This window comes from Eschrichtius robustus, chromosome 5 (genome assembly GCF_028021215.1).
Source record: "Eschrichtius robustus isolate mEscRob2 chromosome 5, mEscRob2.pri, whole genome shotgun sequence".
In the NCBI taxonomy this organism is placed as follows: domain Eukaryota; kingdom Metazoa; phylum Chordata; class Mammalia; order Artiodactyla; family Eschrichtiidae; genus Eschrichtius; species Eschrichtius robustus.
This window is the reverse complement of record NC_090828.1, coordinates 76,897,285-76,918,468: the sequence shown is the minus strand read 5'-3', so window position 1 is coordinate 76,918,468 and position 21,184 is coordinate 76,897,285. Positions and strand designations below refer to the sequence as shown.

Genomic DNA, 21,184 nt, shown 5'->3' with positions numbered 1-21,184 from the left:
TGGTATAGCCATTATGGAAAACAGTATGAAGTTCCTTAACAAGCTAAAAATAGAACTTCCATATGATCTGCAATCCCACTCCTAGGCATATATCCAGAGAAAACTGTAACTCGAAAAGATACATGCACCCTAATCTTCACTGCAGCACTATTTACAATAGCCAAGATATGGAAGCATCCTAAATGTCCATCGACAGAGGAATGGATAAAGAAGATGTGGTATATAAATACAGTGGAATTTTATTCAGCCATAAAAAAGAATGAAATAATGCCTTTGCAGCAACACGGATGGACCTAGAGATTAACATACCAAGTGAAATAAGTCAAAGAAAGACAAATATCATATGATATTGCTTATATGTGGAATCTAAAAAATGATGCAAATGAACTTACAAAACAGTAACAGACTCACAGACATAGAAAACAAACTTGTAGTTACCAAAGGGGAAAGGGGTAGGGATGCGAAGGTATAAATCAGGAGTTTGCGATTAACATATACACACTACTATGTACAAAACAGATAACCAACACAGACCTACTGTATAGCCCAGGGAATAATACTCAGTATTTTGGAATAACCTATAAGCGGAAAGAATCTGAAAAAGAATACATAAACATCACTTTGCTCTACACCTGAAACTAAACATTGTAAATCAACTATTACTTCAATTTAAAAAAGGAAAAAAAAGTTAGAATTACAAAAATAATAATTTAGTTTGTTAAACTGAGTCTTCACAAAAAGCACATGACACTGTACATATTTTGTAGTTGAAGAAAAGGACGCAGAGAGATGAACTAGCTTTCTCAAGATCACACAGCAGAGATCATTTGAAAATACAAGTTTATCTGATATGAAAGCTTCCACAGATAAATCTGCTATACTGCAACTTTTTTTTTTTAAAGAAGATATTACTTTATTGGCTGACTCTTATATTTTCAGGTATTTTCTTATACTGCTGACAAAGAAATCAGAACCGATGACTTGTGCTTGGATGTGTCTAGACTCAATGGACCTGTAATCATGTTAAAATGCCACCACATGAGAGGGAATCAGTTATGGGAGTATGATGCTGAGGTATAGTATTTTCTTAATTTATTTCTTATTTAATGCTTTAGACTCAGTTATGTATTTCAAATAAATTTAAATCCTAAGCTATTTTTTCTCTGCATTGAAAGAATTGTATTTTCAAGCATGCATGCTCATAGCTGAAAACATTAGGATGGTATATCATATAAATAGGTTTTTGCCAAACTAGGCCATTAGTATAAAATATAAATAAGGAAAATAAAGTCATTTTTATGTGCTTAAACTTTGTTATCACCATGTACATGCTCAACATAAATTAGGTAATGGGCAGGCCATGCCTATCTGAGAGGTGTGTGTGTCCTGTATGAAAATGTGCATACAGGACAATATCACTAATATTCTCATATTTTCAAATTTTAAATTTTACATAGTTGTAATCGGTGATATTTATGCTTCTCAACTTAAAGGAAAAAAGAAAATAGCCACAAGAATTAGCATGAATTAGTATTCTTTACATTAGTAAATACTTTGCAGAATTCAATGAATTAATTAGATACATAATCAGCTAAGGAGTATCTTCACAATATAGCACATTTTTCTGATAGAAGAGAGGGATAGAAAACAATGAAATTACTGTTGGGAATTTATAGCCAGGCAGTGTGTAAAAACCAGATCAACCATCAGATGGAGCTAATAAAAAAAGAAATATTTTCCTCTGCATAAGGAAGGTGCATTGAAACAGCTGCATTTCTTTCAGTTCTCTTTGCTTAGCAAAATGAATTGGTCATCTTTGCTACATTTTCCACATCATTAAATGATCGGTGACTTATTCAAAGATAAGTAAACTTTGTTCTTACTAGATAAATAATACAAGAGAGATAAAAGAATTTCACAGATGCAGTGTTCTATGCAAGCTTATAATACTCTGCAAGAGTAACATTTTAAAAACCAACCTTCAGAGTTGTTGGTATTACTGATAGTTTAACAAGATCTTTTTAAACACTTTTTGAATGTCAATTTTATTTGCAAGACGTAGTTTCTTAAGTGGAATATCAAGAAAACACTGAATTCTAATGTGATCTGAAACTAGTTGTGTAGGGTTAAAATTGGGCCCTAAAATTTATACAAAATTACCAAGCTCCTTAGACAACAAATATTTTTCTTCTGGGACATTATTAAAGACAAACACCCTGAATCCTTCCTATATTGCACCAGTGTGTTCCATTCAGACTCTTGCCTTCCTAATACGTTGTTCATCTTCTCTGTCTGACCATCAAGTTTTCTCTTCAACTGTTATCATCCATCACCATCCTTTATGTTAAGACTGGGGATGGATGCTGTTTCCTCCAATAATATGTGTGGGTCATCCTGGACCCTGAGCTCCCTACCTCTTCAATGAGGAAAAGTACAGATAAATGTACAAATAAAGGAGAAACAATGCAAGTTTTAAAATAAAAACTTTAGTTGTTGTTGCTCTTTAGTTTTCACTAGGAAACAAGGACTTTACTGGGCTTGTGCTAAAAAACAAAGAAATCTAGCATATATTAAAAGGAAAGGGAAAGGAGTGTACATATTTTTTATATGATGAAGCAGAATTTCAGAATACCACATCTAATCTTTAAACTTTTCTATAATTTTTGAGTGACAACGGCTTCTATAGTCATAATTCAAATTCCTTCATATTTGAAATAACTCTTTTTGGTAATTCTGTATATTTGTTTATATTTTTATCAGCCAGTAGCAAGATTACTGAATATTAGGGGATTTTGAAAGAAAAGTGAAAAAAAATAGCTAGCTTCAGCTAAGATATAGTTTTTTGTAAATTTACTATTTTGGATAACTAGTAGTTAGTCTGTTGCAGTATTTTAGAGCACTGTTATATTTTGTGTCATGTAAACTTTATTTCTAAAACACACACGATAAAGCTTATGTCATAAATGTTGAGAAATGTTTATTTTTAAATAAATAATCCAATCATCTTAATAATTATATAAGTTTAATTTACTCTCCTATATGTTTAGGTTTTCAGAATTAAATTGTGATGTTCAACTTGTCTAAATTTAAAATTTTAAATCATAATGTAGATTTTTTTTGCCAAATTAAAAAATGTAGAAATCATAATGTAGAGAAGACACATGAGAATAGATTATAGAAATAATGCACTGCCTTTCTGGAAATTTCAACTTTGAAAGAAAACACTGATTTTATTTGTGAAGAAGTCAGCGGAAAGACATGATTTTTTTTAATGAAACTGAAATACAATATTTATTTTTTATAATTACCTTTTCTTTAAGTTTTAGGTTTATGATCACTTTAAGTCTACAAAATAGTCTCAACAACTGCTATCCAAAGTGTAATTCTAGGACTAGTGCCATCGCCTGGGAACTTGTTGGAAATCAGGAATCTGAGAGACCACCCTAGACACACTAAGTCAGAGTCTGTATTTTAGCAAAATCCCCAGGTCATTTACGTACATGTTAAGAGTTTAGGAAGGACAAGTCTAGACAGTGGCCAAACATCTGCTTATCTTTCTTAGTCTTTTTATATGCACTACTGAAAAATATTGCAAAGTTAGGAAAAAGCATAAATACGTTTTGGAAAATGACAAGGCTTCCAGGAGAGAGGGAGGAGGGAAATGGAGCATAAGGGTGAGAGGTGCTGAGATGAGAAAGGGGAGTAACTGCCAAGCAGCTCTAGTTTCATATTACAACCAGTGGAAAGTAGAAATAGCACTTGCTATTTTTTAAATTCTTTATCTACGGCTATCAAGGGCAAATTAATACTTCTTTGAGAAACCTCTGAGGTGGCGCACTTTCAAAGCAGAATAAGGAGTTCACAGAATTACAGAGCTGAAATTTACCTTTCAATTCTCTCCTTTTAGCCTTTATTAGGAGGAAGCTAAAGTACAAAGATTACACCACCCATGGCTGAGGCAGGATTTAGGTCCTAATAAAGTAATCAAAGAAAGCTAGTTATCAATACAATTGTGGATCTCACAGTGTGAACAACTGAAACATCCCATCACCTTATCTCACATAGTCCTTTCAATCTTAAAAAAGCAAGTCATAAATGGGAAAATTGTTCAAATATCCAGAGAAAAATTGAAACAGTATTGGTACAGGAAGGGGGAACCCTTCCAGGGCCCGAGAGTGGGCTCTCGTCTAACACTTGGAAATGAATTGTCTGAGGAGACACACATGCTGACAAAGCAAGAGTCTTTACTAAGAAGGGGCACCTGGGTGGAGAGCAGGAGGGTAAGGGAACCCAAGAGGACTGCTCTGCCATGTGGCTCGCAGTCTCGGGTTTTATGGTGATAGGATTAGTTTCTGGGTTGTCTCTGGCCAATCATTCTGACTCAGGGTCCTTCCTGGTGGCAAGTGCATTGCTCAGCCAAGATGGATTCCAGCAAGAAGGATTCTGGGAGGACATGTGGACTAGTGTCCCCTGTCTCCTTTTGACCTTTCCCAAATTCTTCCGGTTGGTGGTAGCTTGTTAGTTCTATGTTCCTTACCAGGACCTCCTATTGTTAAGATAACTCATGCAAGTGGTTACTACTGGGCCTGGCCAGGGTGGGTGGTTTCAGTCAGTGGTTCCCCTAACAACTCCCCCGGTGAGACTTCATACTCAAGATACTTCTTGGGAATTGGGGTAGAGGGTCTCTTTCTTCTGTAACTACTTCCTGCTGAGAATGGGCATAGTCCTGCCTAGTAGAGTAGAAGTCTCTCTCCAACTGATCTAAATCAAGGTATTCTGTGCCCAAAACCAGCATTCACCCTCGTGGTAACAACAGTTTAGCCTGAAACTCTTGGAGCCTGTTGGAGATGAAACAGACAGGGGCCAAACGGGAGGTCCAACAGGATGGTCATCACCAGGCCCAGAAAAGGAAGGCAAAATCTGGGGTGAGAGCTGCACGGTGTGTGACTTCCTTCTGATTGGTTGGTGGTGAGGTAACAGGGTGGTGGCTCCAGGAACCTTGTGCTCAGCCTGAAATTACCATCCTCTACCTGGGTGGGGGCCTTAGTTCCTGCAGAAGAACTCAAAGATGTTGTTATGCATACTCCTTAGGAGGAACCAGGACCCTGCCCCAAGGCTGTACCACATTTGACTGCTCCTCCCCTGTTCTTGCATCCCCTCCCTTCCCTGATTAACAACTGTTTGAATCTGCCCTTTGGAGCTCAGGGAAGGTCTAGGAGGCTGAATGAAGTCTATATCCTATAAACAAGAAACAGGGGACACAGAAAGGATTTGTATTCCAGAGCCCCACAGAGTCCTATCAGTTTTAATTCAGGAAACTGGGTGATGACAGCTCTGGCCACTTCCTGCTAAAATGGGGCATAGTCCTGCCTCAATTTGGAAAACAGACACTGAATTGGAAATATTTCTGAGTTCCAAGTCCTGGATCTGAGTCTTGTATGACTAAAATCTCAGTCCCTTGATCTGCCATTGTAGTGTAACAGACCAAATTAGAAGTAGTTGGAAGAGTGACAACTGGAATTTTAATAGGCAAAAAAAAGCTCATTTCTTTTCAGGAGAATAAGCCTGAAACCCAGTCTGGATCAGGCACTTTGGAGAGACTTGTAGCCACGTAGCCAGTTGTCTAGTTTTATCTAAGTAGGTTTTAACTTTTAAGGTGGTGTTAACACAAAGATAACAGGTGCTACTGGTCACCATACATGTCTCTTTTTTTTTTGTTAATGTATGATCTAAAGCAACTCCATTGTCTAAAATGTAACAGTTACAAGAGGAGACCTTTAAAAAGTAAGGTTGCAGTTACCAGCTGCCAGCAGACATTGTTTTGAGAATGGCTGGTAGCATCCAATTCTGACACAGCTCAGAAAACTCAAGTTCTTAGCAATACAAGGACTTGTCTGAAATCACACCCATAGTGTCACCTAGTTATTCCACTGGCTATCTGAACCACAGCTACTCCATTTTGACTTTTAATTGTAATACTATCCTTAATAAAGCAGATGTCACCGTTAATGATGTTAGTATTTCTCTAGCTATGGGAAGACACAAGAATTTGGGCTCATAAAATCTCCTGAAAGTATTTAACTATCTAAAGGCCTGTTCTACCAGTTTTTGTCAGAGCACAGAGTGCCTCATTCCTGATCTCCACTCTGAATTCCTTTCAGGGGGTGCTGAAGGTCAGTGGCCACAGTGGCCATTGACTTAATCCTTGCAGAAGCAGATGGCAAGTGCCAGTTTCCAGTCAGCAGGGCCCCTTCATGGTCATAAATTTGGTAAATTCGACCATGGTTTGGGGGGGTATTTCATGACCATTTCGTCCCACGGTGCTGGGAATGCTCATTCCCAGGTCTGGCAAAGATTTCACTGATAGGCCACTCAATGTGCTATTACTGGACTAGGTCTTATTAACAGTGCCAAAAATCTCTGTACCACCTGTCTTACTAGCCTCTCACAGTCCAGAAAAACATTCCCTCTTGTTGCTTCGTCCCGTATCTAGAGTTGCGCTATTACAATCATTGATCTCATATGGAACTACATATCATCATTTTATCAGAGGCTCAGTCACACATTTGGTAATACAAGAAACAACAATGTTGTAAAACAGGCAATATAAAAAACAATATAGCTAGCAGATTAGTGAGGTCATAAGTAGGAATATAAGTCAAGAACTTCCATTAGGTGAAGCCCAGTATATCGCAGGTCATCTGACTTAGTCTGTTCTGTACCAATCTCTATCTTTAAGGGAAATTATATATTGGCATTGTCCATAAGGCACCCAGTGCAGTTTCCTAGTATTACTAGACTGATCATCCTTAGTATGATTTATTTGTTCCCAACAGAGAGGAGCTTTTTACCTTAAATTACCATAGCCTGGTGTTATCTACGTAAATCCGTCCCATAATTGTGGGAGATTTTATTCCTTGGCTGAAACTTTGCTTGTTGCTCTGACTGAGCTTGAGTAATAGAAGAAAACTTGTATTTATGGCCAGGGTCAGAGCAGGCATTATTAATTGACCAGGTGAGGGGATTCCATCTAGTAATATCAATAGTAACCTGAACATGACTATAATTTTTTTTTGAAAGTAAATTTCCTCACAGCTAACCAATTAGAGCCCTGGAGTGGAGAAATCCACCAAGGTAACCCAGAAGTACTAGACACAGGTAACTGGCCACAAGCCCAACAACTGGATTGATTTTTAAAACTAGCATAGGATCATGCCTATGATAGAAAGGCATTTGATTCATACGCAAAGGTCCAAGAATCAAGAAAACATTATAAATGATCATACGAGTCAGGTCCAGGATCTTGGGCTAGCTATTTCTGATAACGTCTTTTTCTCATCCTAGGAGGAATGTAGTTCCTCCTCTGTTTGAGCATTGTTTTAAGGTGAGTTTGAAGTCAGCAGGCCTCTCTATAGACCAGTCCGGTGCAGGGGCCCTTTGTAAGTGGAAATTAATCCAAGAGTCAATTCCCTTCAGTTTCACTGTGCATGAGCTAGTTAAGAGTACCTGATAAGGGCCCTTCCGTCCAGGTTGGAGATAGTCCTTTCAATTATGCCTTTTCCAGCATGCATAATCCCCTGGTTGCTAGTTGTGGGGCATCTGATCTTCATCCAAAGATAGATTACTGAGATAAGCTTCAGAAACAAACTTAGAGTGTCCTTCAATTAAACTTTACATTAATATAACATAACAGCAAGGAACTATCTGGGAGGTGAGTCTTAGTAAATACAGACCGCCATTAACAAAACTGGAATTTAATATTCACTGAAACATAATCTTTTTCTCTCTAAAGTTACCCTCGTTTTTACCAAATATAACCAAATTAAGACTAGTCTGTTTGCAAAATAAGTCTGGTCTCAATAAACTTGGCCTGATGATTTATATAACTGTAATTGATCATATGGGCTTTTAGCTTGCTGAAACTTTTATAAGGAGTCTCAGACTGAACTTTTAAAAGTCCTCTCAGGACTAGGAAAGTCATGCCAAGGGCTTATCACAGATTTTGCCTAACAGATCTAGGTGAATGCCTTCCTTTTCAAGGTCCCCAAAATACCTTGAGATTTCTGTACCTGTTATTGAGGTAGCCTTCCTAATTTATCTGATAAAGCTGCTGGAAACCTAAGGGTTTTCACTCTTGAAGGAGCAGATAGAAAAGATAAATGTTTCAATTCTGCTTACAAAGGTATAATTTACCAAATTACTGTAAGTCATAATTAGTGTAAGGGGGAAGGTTTTCCTTACACCTGGAAAACACAGATTTAAACCAGTAATTTTTCACATAGAAACCATAAAAATTACAACCATATCAACCAGTTCACTCAGTCCTGTGTAAGTAATCCTTTTTGTTAACAGCTTTACGAAGCCATCAGGCTTCCCATTAGAATTCTTCAATTTCTTACCCAGTTCAGCATTATGGTCTGAAAGTCAGAAACTTGTATTTATCCAAAAGTCCTTTCTATAAATCTTCTTGAAGAGGAAGCATTTTTGCAAAGGCATCAGAATGAAACCATATCTGTCTATAATGACAAAAGACTTCAGGAGGTACGTTTAAATCTGTTTACAATGCAACTGACAAAGTAACTTGGTTACTGCTGTGACATACACTTTCAGATAATAACTAGAATTATGACTGATAACATTTTACCAGGACATATCAGATTTTTAGGAATTCCATATAATCTCTATATCTATATTAGTAACATGTACCACACAATATAACCTAAGAAGATTAAGTTCCCATGTAATTTAACGTACCAAATGAACCTAATTAATTTACATCTCTCTTTGGGATGTTTCAGGGGCCCTTTGAAGCATCCCAAAGTTAGCTAGAGGTCAAAAGGACTTCATTAGAATTTGATTTAGGAACTTTTGTCAAAAAAATATCAAAAGGGTTTAAAACAGTCAGATAATATCATAGGTCACTGTGAAACAATAGTTATTCACTTAGCCAAAGTAACAATAAAAGATTTCAAAAGCAAATACAGATCACTCAAAAGGTAAAGAAACTTAAAATCTGTTATCAAAGGCAGTTCAGCATTTTAGGAAAACCTGTCCTCTTAACAGAGAGAAAAGCCAAATTCAAGTTTTGCACCAGCTTACTTTTAAAATTTATTTACTCAATCAAATTTATTTCAAACTCAGTCAGCCCTGGCCATGCACAAAACTCTTTTCTTGGGGTCCACTTTCCACAAAACTTTTTATCATTTCTGTATCCATCACTTTATTTGTCCATTCAGAAACAGCCACCTGTAAGTCAGACCTACTTCCTTTTCCCTTAATAAAATGCAATTCCATGCCTCATACCTTTTTTTACTGAAAACACACATCCTACTTTCTTTAAGCAACCATGGACTGTCCTTTATATCAGCACTCTGCAGATTGGTAAACATAAACCCAAATAATTTCTTGAAAAATGTGCTTTCTTATAGAAAATATCTCAGTGTGGCACCAAACATATTTATTAACAGTCCTAAATACCTTTTGTTTCTCTGCAAAAGGAAGCCAATGTTCAGTAATTAATGTTTCAGTATCTTATTTGGGAATGACCTAGCTATTCAATAACCTTCCATCACTTAATTTAGCACAACTCTAGAATTTCAAGTTACCAGAATCTGGAGAGACTATTTTAGACAGACATTCCTAAAGCATAATTATTCTTAATAGAGTTTATCTAAAAGCTCTTATCTCATTTACATTTTCTTTCCTTAAAAGTTTCTTTACATTGAGTTTTGTTTTGTTTTTTGCTGACAAATTTGTAACAGATATAACAAGATTTTATTTAGCTTATATTAAACCTAGGTGCAGTAAAAGTATTACACTTAATGTTGATAACTCTGAAGACATGTCTATATCAATTAGATTGACAAACTTATACATTAATACCAGATATTAATTTAATACTGAATATTTCCCAGTTCACGTGAACCCGAAATTCATTTACTTTTAAGTCAGTTGAACAGAGCTCATTTACAAATTAACCTCAGCAATATTATCCAAAGACAAAGACACATACTGAGACATACAAATATCCAGACAGACACAATGAAAGATTTAGCTTCATTTTCTAAACTTAGTCATAAATCAGTTATCACAATATAAAATTCACTAGTTTATAAATAACAGTTGGAATAAGTAAAATTTTTAAAGGCTTCTTCCCATTTTCCTCTCAGTTGCAGGAGTTAGAGATGGTCTAGATAAGGGTTCCTGAGAGCCCTGGTCTCAAGGCACAGAGAGAGAAAAATCATGTTCTCCTAGTAGGACTTGTTCCCTTAGGGTCAAAATTCCGAAAAGACGTTTGATCAAGCTTGCTTTTACTAACTGTATATGCAAAAAGAACCAGTTTTCAAGAGTTTTACCTAAACCAACTTTCTCTGGAGTCTAAACAATATGGGCCACACATATTCCCATTTCACAAGGCAGAAGGGCCATCACAAGTCACAACACAGAACACAAAGTATAAAACATACACAGGCCCGGCCATCCTAATCAGACACTCCCTTAAGTACAAGATTGCAGTCTCTCAGAAAACCTCCTATAGAGACACAGAACTTCAGATCCGAGTACTAACAGAGTAAATGGAACTATCTCAGGTCTTCAAAAATTTCAAAGGAAGGAAAGGAGGCCAGGTTGAAGGAAGAGGGGAAGGAAAGGGGACAAAAGGGGTGGCCTTATGGATGTCTCCTGCCACCTGCAGACACCCAGGTGTCATGTGACCCTTCCCTGGGCTTCTAGGAAGGGAGGACGGGAACTCAACCCTACCAGAAACAAGAGACCAGACCAGAACCAGAATTCGAGTTCTCTGCCCACCAGAGGTGATCAGGCTCCGACCCTCAGTTCAGGCTGAAGCCCTTCAAGCAGACTCCTGCGTACAGGACCAGGACAGAAGAAAAAAGGGTAGGACAGGAGAGGTTGAAAAGAGGAAAGAGAGGGAAGGGGAAAGAGGTCAATACAATCTCTTGTTCCTTACCCTGTTGGGGCACTCTGGCCAGTCGTCCGCGTCAGGAGGAGACCAGGGAAAAAAGGGTCCCGGTTGCGGCCACTGGGTCTGGTCCGTTGGCAGGTGAGCTGGTCCCCGCGTACCCTGAGTGGTCAGGATGTCAGTCATAGCAAAGAAGAGGTCCCACCAAAGTCGCCATTTGTTGCAGGAAGGGGGACCCCTTCCAGGGCCCGAGAGTGGGCTCTCGTCTAACACTTGGAAATGAATTGTCCGAGGAGACACATGTGCTGACAAAGCAAGAGACTTTACTAAGAAGGGGCACCTGGGTGGACAGCAGGAGGGTAAGGGGACCCAGGAGGACTGCTCTGCCATGTGGCTCACAGTCTCGGATTTTACAGTGATGGGATTAGTTTCTGGTTGTCTCTGGCCAATCATTCTGACTCAGGGTTCTTCCTGGTGGCACGCGCATCACTCAGCCAAGATGGATTCCAGCGGGAAGGATTCTGGGAGGACATATGGACTGGCATCTCCTGTCTCCATTTGACCTTTCCTGAATTCTTCCAGTTGGTGGTGGCTTGTTAGTTCCATGTTCCTTACCAGGACCTCCTGTTGTTAAGATTAACTCATGCAAGTAGTTACTATCGGGCCTGGCCAGGGTGCAGTTTCAGTCAGTGGTTCCCCTAATGGTATCATAAAGCCTCAAAACATGGAGTCTTTCCAGCTGCTTTGGTTTGTTTACTTCTTAAGTGAGTGGGGGGAGGAAAGAGAAGGAAATAAAGTTTACTGAATGTCTTTAATTCTATCTGTTTTCTCGTGCAATTCTTACAACAGTTCTGTACGATATTATTATTTGTATTTTTCACATCAATCAAGTAGAGATTAGTGTGTTTAAATTCCTTGTGTGCACAGCCCAGGTTTCTGGCAGTAACTCCAGCAATCTTTCCACTACACTACCTTGCTTCCTGAGGTCACTGAAAAACTAAATATAATTGGATGCTTTCAAATGATGACTGATGATCTTTAGACAGGTGGGACCTGGAACCCTCTGCTGCAGTGCTTGCACCTGGACAAATGTCTCCTCAAGCTACAAATTACAAAGAAACTAAAAGGGACTAAAAATAACTGTGTGCATGTGCAGCTGGGGCAAATTATGGACAAAAAAATACAAAAAGACCGAAAAACCCAACTGCCACTTCTAAAGAGCCGGGAGCAAAGACAGGGTACTGCCCATGCCCCCTGCGCACACCAGCTCGCGCCCCTCCCCCTTGGAAAGGCCACAGGAGTGAAAAGGTTCCCTTGCTCGCTCCCCCAAGGTGGGGGGGTGGGGGGTGCGAGCTTGTTCCTTATATGGGGTGAGGGTAGGGGTGTGTTCAGGGGTCGGGCCAGAGGGGTGGCTTAGGTGTTTTTCCCACCCCTTTGGTGGTGTTGTGCACAGGGGGCATGCATAGTACCCTGCTTTTGCTCCCGGCTCTTCAGAAGTGGCAGTTGGGGGTTTTTTTTGGTCTTTTTGTATCTTTTTGTCCATAATTTGCCCCACCTGTGCATGCACACAGTTATTTTTAGTCCTATATAGTTTCTTTGTAATTTGTAGCTCAGATGTTTGTCCAGGTGCAAGCATTGCAGCACTGCAGCAAAGGGTCCCAGGTCCCAGCCTGTCTCAATTTGATATGTTAAATGTACAGTATTACAAATGAAAGAAATGGTTAAATATTATCAATTATTTGTGGTACCAAATTGTATTCACACAGAATTTCTCCTTTCCTTAATAACTGGAAAGATGTACTGCAATAAATTTTGTCTATTTAGATAAACAGGCAGTCATAAAACTACTCTGTCAGTATGGTCTGATTGCTTATGAAATTTAGCCACATGTATTCATAATATAATTAATTAATATCTAATTGTTTCACCTTTCATTTGAATGAAACTAAGAACTTGTTGGTAATAAATACATGTCTTTGGCCAATTCTGATTTGAAATATGGAGTTTCCCACTTTCCTAACTAAATATTTCTTAAACAACACAACCATGCATTTAATTCAGTATCACTTTATACCTGGCCAAATATGTTCATTTTGGGGGCAACCTGAGCATCATTAGCAAAACTGGAAAATCCCCACCTGGTCTAGAATCTCTTGAAAAAATTACTTGAACACTTTGGTGCTTTGAAAGCCCATTGCCACAAAGTTAAAACAAAAGAAAAAAACCCTATATCTCATCTCACTGAAATATTTTAAAGATTACTGTTATAAAGGTCTGTCATCCATCCATTCTCTTTTATTCAAGTTGTCTTATATTATTCTATTTCATTGCAATTGGGTTCCAATCCATTTGAAATCTGTATTTTCCTGCAATAAGTGCACATAATCACATTTCTTTTTGAACATTCAGGCGGCTACATACAGTGTGAGAATCTAATTTTAGAACAGAACACTTATGCTCAACAAACACTATGCAACAAAGAAAAAAAAAGGAAGCAAAACATGGTGCTAAAAATAAGTCTTGTTTTTCATGTGACTGAGCAAGTTGACTGAGAAAATGCTTGTTATGAATTTGATATCCATCTGTGTCAAATGTTTCTCAGAGACGACACATCAGGAATTTTTTTTCAGTAGGTAAAATATATGGGATTTATATTTACTGAAATCACAGAAGCTTATATTTAGATTTTACTTAATACCTCCTCTTTTATTTACCTTTATCAGAAAGCAGGTAAATGGGAATATAATTTCAAGGTAAGTCATCTATAATTGCCAACCCAGCCATTTCCCTGACTAGGATTCCTAATAAAAATAGTGGCTTGATTTACCTTTTGAAGGCTGTGTATATCAGACAAGTATTATATTTCCATAGTCCCACTGACCCAGAGCTGTGATTTCTTATGTAGAAACAATTAGCAAATAGGAATTTCAGTAGTTTAGCATTGCGCTTTTAGTTCTTGTTTGTTAAATATCTTCACTTGCACACTTATTTTTTTTAATATTCATATTCTATTCTAACAAGTGCACAGATCACCTTGTCAGGAGATCATACTTAAAATTTTAAATAAGAACTTTATTATATTAATATTTAAATAATTGTTATTCTGTACTTGATCAATAGGGGAAATCCTATTGTTTTTGCTATTAAATACCTATAACAGTCCAAATTCAGTCTTTATCATTATATATAATAAAATTAACCAAGTTTCATTTTAAACTTTTCGTATGGCATCTTTTAAACTGACACCTGTATGATTGGTTCTTCAATCAACCATACAGTCACTTCTATCTGTTCATTAAAATATCAATTTTTTTACTTAGTGCTTTTTCACCCAAAGGTATGACCTCATTTTATAATTTTATGATTCTTATTTTGTCACCAAAATTGTTTCCCTAGCCTGATTCCAGTTGGCTTTCAGTAGTAATTGTATCTTTAAAAGGGTAGATTTAGAGATACTCCATGACACATCTTGTTTCAGATAGCAAAAATATGTTTAAAGGCAGGAAGTATTAATTTTTTCTTATGCATCTTAAAATAGTATGATTGAAATTTTGTAAATCCCAGGAAATACTAATGCTTTATATTTCAACAGAGAACAATTAAGTAATGCTATGTTATAAAGAGAAACCAATACCAGCCTAGGGTTCATATTATCCTGTTTTCTAGTCAATATTTTAAATAATGCTATAGGAAATGATATTTGGCAGTATGCTGCATGTCAGCCTGTATGTCACATTGCCTTCAAAACTGAGTTAATATGACAGTTTCCTACAGTTGTGAGAGGCATTTGTAACAAATATGACAAGCGCTGGTATGCTTAAAAAAGAGCATTTAAAAGAAAAAATATAAATATACAATATATTTATTTATATTTTATATATATATATATATATAAATATCCAATATTAAAAAATCCAATATCCAATATAAAAATATCCAAGGTCTTGAATACAGCATAGGAGAAATATAAATTAACCAATGAAAATGAAAAAAAAAGGTATTTAAATAACTATAAAAAGCCATTAAATAACTGTAAAAAAAGTCATTTCATATGTATTCTTTTATCCATTTCTTTCTTTATCCTGTCCATATGTCAAGAAATGTTTATAGTGGCAACACACAATACTGATGCAGATGCAGTGAAACTGACACAAATACAGTATTCTGGAATAGAGTAAGCACAAGAAAACTGCTGTTGCTATTATTGCAAAATAATTATTTCAGATTTTTTTAAAATTTACTAATATGTATTAAAATGTTCATACCTTTTGATCTTGTGATTTCACGTCTAAGAATCATCTCTAAAGAAATGATTATAGATGTGGAGAGAGATGTTCAGAGATGTTTATCACAGCATTATTTATAGTAGCTCCAAATTGGCTATCCCCCAACCCCAATGGAAAAGTTAAATGATCTCCTTTGTAGACATTTTTTATTTTTTAGGTTTTTAGAATATTTAATTATAAGAATGATGCCCACAATATAGAGTGAAGTCTATTTAACTAGATGAGCTCAATTACATAAATTTGCATAAGGGATTAAAAATACTAGAAAACCAATAAAATCTTAACAATTGGTATCTCTTCTAGACAGAATACTCAGGTAAAAAAAAAAACTATACTTTTTTTTCTGAAACAAATGAAAGCACTACATGTTTTTGTGGGTTTTTAAAAATGAAAAATAATTTTTTATCTCAAAGGAGTTGTTTCAGATTTCTAATTTCTTCTGGTTTATGGTTTTTCAAAAGTACCTAGAGTGAAATTTCTTTGAATTTTTTTTCATTGTCATTCATGTGATGAACATTTTGGGGGAAAATATTACAAATATATATTTTTTTCAACAAATATATTTTTAATGGAAAAGTTTATACTGTATTCACGTTCTGGAGGTACATTTCCTGAGTATAAGTAAAATCAAGTTTTTATTTTTGTTTTAAACCAAGGAAGACTTTATAATTCATTTTTCTTTTTAATAACACATGAAATTCATAATCACTAACACTGCGGTCTTTGATGTTAACATGACATTTACCAAAAAAATGTTCATTGCAAAAAGAAATCACTAAGGGTAGAGGATTATCAAACCCAGAAATTTAAAACAGTATAGATAGGAAAGGCAAGCTTGATTTCATAAAAAGCCCAAAAAACTAGTCTCCTTAACAAATCAACTATATGGTGAACAGTATCATTTCACAAATAAAATTTATTATATATGATAATGTTACCTTTCCTATCTTTGTAAATCATTTATCTACCATTTGACTGTAGAAAGTAAGTCCTTGAAATGGAAAAATCCAATGATTTGTATCCAGTAAGCTGCCCAAGAGATGTAGTTTAATTTTATCAGAATTTATTTTCTGCATTGGTCTTCCACTAAATATTTCAATCAACAAACTTATAGAGTACCTCATGTTAGCAGGCACTGGACTTCATGATGTAGATAGTCATGGTCCCTGGCATTCCTGGAGCTTATGTTCCTGTGGAGGAAATAGATGGAAAACAAGAAACAGACAAATAAATTAATTACAAATTAATTAGGAGAATTATGTCAAATTAAGAGCCCAAATGGAGTTAATCATTTTCTTTTTCCTCCCTTCATTAACTTTCTAACTGACATTTAGATGAATGTAGCAATGCATATGTGGAACACTTTTAATGCCACCAGGTTAGCCCTGTGAAAACACAGTGGAAATAACTTGAGTACCATACTGTACAAAGTAAAGCAAAGCCTTAAAGCTAAGTTATCCCCTAGATTCTTCCCTGGCATCCACTCAAGTTTAGGGCAAAGGAATGAGGGAGCCAAAGACCACAATCAAAAACTCACTGCACTAATCAACGGTTTTGAATACGCACTCACAAAATAACTCATTTAATGCTAAGAACATTTTATTGCTGGAATGAACACTAAGAATATAACCTTTTCTATCCAAAATAAACTGTTGGCCCCAAATGTTTCATCATTTGATCTCAGGCTCTTCTCCATATTCTCAGTCTTATCTTCAGTTACTCCTACTGAATACAGTTGACATGAAAGTCAGCTAAAGGGATGTGGCTCACAGCTCCATGGATGCAATTATTGTGACGTGTGCTTTCAGTGCTTATCCAGTAGAAATTGTATGTTGCTGAGAATGATTGATTTATTACTGCCTTTGTACTAGATTTTGTCATTACTCATTATTTTCTTTGTCAAACAGACCCACACTCTTCTTCACATACTCACCCAGTCCTGTCTCTCAGTAAGCAAAGTAGCTGATGGCTCCCAACAGCCCACTGTGGAAATATGTAATGATAACCCTTTGCAAAAATGGCATCTAAGAAACTATACAAGAATGGAAATTTTTAGAAACATTTTTAAGAATTCTACTGATTACTTTCTCAAATAATTTCGGAGGTTTGTGTTGCAGACTTTATTAAATTTATTTTAGTGTTTTTCTTATGTTCTGTTATTGAAATCTAAACTTATTTCTTTAAAATGTGGTTTAAAAAAACCTTTATGTGCTATTTCTCCGTGGAGTAATTTTTCTGTCTTTTACTTCTTAGCTGCTCATTAATTTGGAGGCTGCATATATTAAGTGGTTTTTGTCTATTATTAATTAATAGGTATTTTCCTATTATTCATAGGTGTTAATAGGTATAATAGGCATATATTAAGTGGTGTGTCTATTATTAATTAATAGGTTTGTCTATTATTTATTAATAGGTATTTGTGTATTATTTATTAATAGGTATTTTCTTTATTTCAAATATACACATGCATAAGTATAACTGATGGAATACATTATGACATATTAGCGCTTTCTAACTATAGCCATGTCTATATGACAATAGGTTTTGTAATAGAGCTGAAAAAACCAATAAAAAAAACTAACATAGCCCAAAAATTGTTTTTGGAACACTGAAATTATTAAATTTTGTTAATTTTTATTTAGATACTTTGTGTGCAGATACAACATATCCTTTCTAAAATTTACTATTTTAACCTGAAACTTAAAGCAAATGCATTATTGAAGACTAAGATGTAATTTTCAATAACTTTATGAAGTAAATTATTTCTGAGCATTTCTTTGTGGTTGGTTAAATGATATAATTATAATAATAAAAGCTTTTAAAAATTGTACTTTTCTGACTTGTATGATTTGTGAATATCTTCTCAGTAGGCAGTAAAATGAATTATTATTCAGTTCAAGTCCAATACGTACCTGTCCTAGTTCTTGATCTTAAGGGGATTATTGTCCTGTAAATAAAAGCTATTATATAGTCCAATACCTCGCTATGAGAACACATGGGAAGTTAGGGAGTTATTCTGGTTCAGATGAATCAGTTAAAGGTTGAATTGAGCTTGGGATACTTGTGACAAGGCTGGGAATGGAAGTATGGAGAGGAGGGGGAAGAGGGATGTTGTTTAGATTAGACTTACATTTGAGACAAGGGCATTCCAAACATACATTGGAAAGCTGGAAAAGTCCGGACCTTTTGCACAAGGCAATTTGCATATATTATCTTAGTTTGTTTTCAAAGAAACCATACCTGGTAGGTGCAATGCCCACCAAGTGGTCATCTCAGATTTAACTATTTAGTCTCACAAAATTACAAGTCTTTTGCACTTAAAGAGGCCCACTATTTGCCTTCCTATCTGGCATTATAATGCAGTTTATCAGATGCAGATGCAGTTAATCAATCAGAGGTCATTTTTACTGTAAGTCATTGTTGCCTATAAACATAGTTAACAATTTTACCCTTAGGATGCAAGGGATCACAGATAGCTGACTAAAGGTCAAATTTTTTAAGCAGTAGGGGAAAGAGCATTTTTCCACATTAGTAAGTATAATTAAGCATCTGACAAAGTACGTCCTCAGAATGATTTGATAGCTTGCCCAAATTTTCATGGCTAGTAACTTGGGAAGCAGAAATTCACACTTATTCACACTTATGGCTATCTAACCCTAAAATGTCTGATCTTTCTACTCCACTACACTGAAAAGGAGAGTATTTTCCTTGGTTGGTTATCTTAACAGCAGCGGCTTTTGACTACTAATGAATTCCTTCAAAGAAAATATTTATGCATTTTTTAGAAAGAACAATACTTACTAATATTTTAAAAATTATAATCATATATGTAATTGACAACACACATTCAATCTAATCCTTAAAGTCATATACGTGTTTTTTAAAAGGACCTAATAGAAGCAAACAAGGGTAAGTGGCTTTTTTGGAAAAGGACATATATACACAAAGGACTCAGGTACGTAATAAAAATGAACATTTTGATTTTTAACTAGAACTTTCTAGAAAAAAATGCTTGTTTTCTTTTGTATCTTTTTCCAAGTTGGCTTTTGGTTCATAAATGAACAAAATAATTTCTGGCATCATAAGCATAAATCAACTATCTTCTTGCCTATCTTTGGCCATTTCTTCTTTTGTCCATTTTTCAGTATGAATGGCTTGATTCCATGTATTGAAAAGAGCAACAACAAAGGCCTAAATCTTCGAATCTTCACATCTAATAGCCTTGCTCTTTTAATTTCCTGTTTGTTGTCTATTAAGCATCCTTTACCACAAGCCTATTTTCCATTCTATCTTTTCGCAGGACAGCGCGGTTCGGGGTGTTTGTAGTCCTAATCCAAAACAAATTATAAGTGTCTAGGCAGTGTTTCACCACCATTTTTTTGCATGCCCCCTGCATTTTTTATCTTCTGACTTTCAATATAATATCAAGAGCCCACCCCCCCCAAAAAAGTATTTGTCTACCTTTAATTTTGGTAATTTGCAACAAAAGTATAATATATGGATACTTTTTTCAAGATATATCTCCAAATCACCTCCCATATTCAAACACGTCTCTTCTGGCTGGGGAGTTTTTCATGTAGTATGGTTCTAGGCATTGCCCATGAAACTGAGCAGAACTATATATGATAATGTATACAATTAGTGCATAAGTTAGTATGTAAAACCATGTGGACTTAAAATGTATATCTGAAAAGTCCAAAAATATGACTTCAAAATGTAAATGTGAACTCAAAAGAGAAGACTGGTTAACCTGGTGCAATTATTGGAATTACATTTCAGCATTTGGGTACTGAGAGGATGATTATTAATATTGTTGTTATGAAAATATATATAGGTATAATATTTTAAAATATATGTCCATCACATCTCTGTTTTTATTTGATGCTGGTATTTTTTAAGATCCTTAAAGATGCAAACTAAATATGGTGAGCACACCATCAAGTAAGACAGATCTTTGTTGCTATGGTAATTACTCTTCTACAATGAATGTCTCACACAGATACTATGGGTTGTATAGTGTTTTGAAAAGGGAACATCTCCAGCAGTTTTGTTCATCTGGGTCACAGCTGTGACATCTCTTTTCATATTTACCAAATGGTTACTAAGTAACACATGCCTAAGAAAACTAAGATTCTGTAAAAGCTTGTTAATATTTGCACTCCTCAACTGAACTCTAAGCTCACAAATGGGCTTTTTGCAAAGGAGCCTGAATTCTTGGCAATGCATGATAAATGTCGGCCAATTTCTTCAACCATCTGCAGATAAAGGTGCATTAGACAATGATAAAACCATAACAGTGAAAGTTGTATAATAATTAATTCAGAGCCACCTGTACACACAGTTCCTTTTACAAACATATCGCAATGTTTATACCAAAAAAAAAAAAAAAAAGGATTTTTTAAAGAGATTTAATCCAATGTGCTAGTGAAGTTTAAGATAAAATATGTTGCACTGATTATTGGTTATCTTTTACAGAGACTCACCTTGAGACATGTTAACAGTAATCAATGTCTAGATGAACCTTCTGAAGAAGATAAAATGGTGCCTACCATGCAGGACTGTAGTGGAAGCAGATCTCAACAATGGCTGCTAAGGAACATGACTCTGGGGGCATGAAGACCATTTCCCCTAAGCCATGAAAGTGTCTACACTTATGCTTTTCCATTATTTCAATTAGGAAACAATATTAACTTTGTTGAATTGAAAGTTTTAAAATCCTTTTAGTATTCTAAAACACAGTTGTTTATAATTCATTTTTAGGAATGTTTGCTTATTTCCCTACTAAAATTTGTATCTGATTAAAAAGCACACAGACAGAATAAATAACAGCAAACTGTTATTAAACATCAGAACAACTTGAAAAACAAATTGTGTTTGCTTTTCAAAAAAAAATTATTGCCATCATGTCACAGGATTAGTTTGGGGGGGGGGGGTATTTTTATTTTTTTCTTATAATGTGGAAAAAGGGACAATGTAAATG

General features: G+C 35.7%; 1 protein-coding gene across 2 annotated transcripts in view; it reads left to right on the top strand.

Moving 5' to 3' along the window:
- Positions 1-20,881, top strand: part of GALNT13 (polypeptide N-acetylgalactosaminyltransferase 13) — a 569,026-nt gene extending 548,145 nt beyond the window's left edge. For both annotated transcript variants that reach the window (XM_068543985.1, XM_068543984.1), the window contains 2 exons: positions 940-1,074; positions 20,680-20,881. In XM_068543985.1, coding sequence (XP_068400086.1) covers positions 940-1,074; positions 20,680-20,820 — 276 coding nt within the window. In that variant the 3' untranslated portion in view covers positions 20,821-20,881. The remainder of the gene's footprint in view (positions 1-939; positions 1,075-20,679) is intronic.
- Positions 20,882-21,184: the final 303 nt, after the last annotated feature.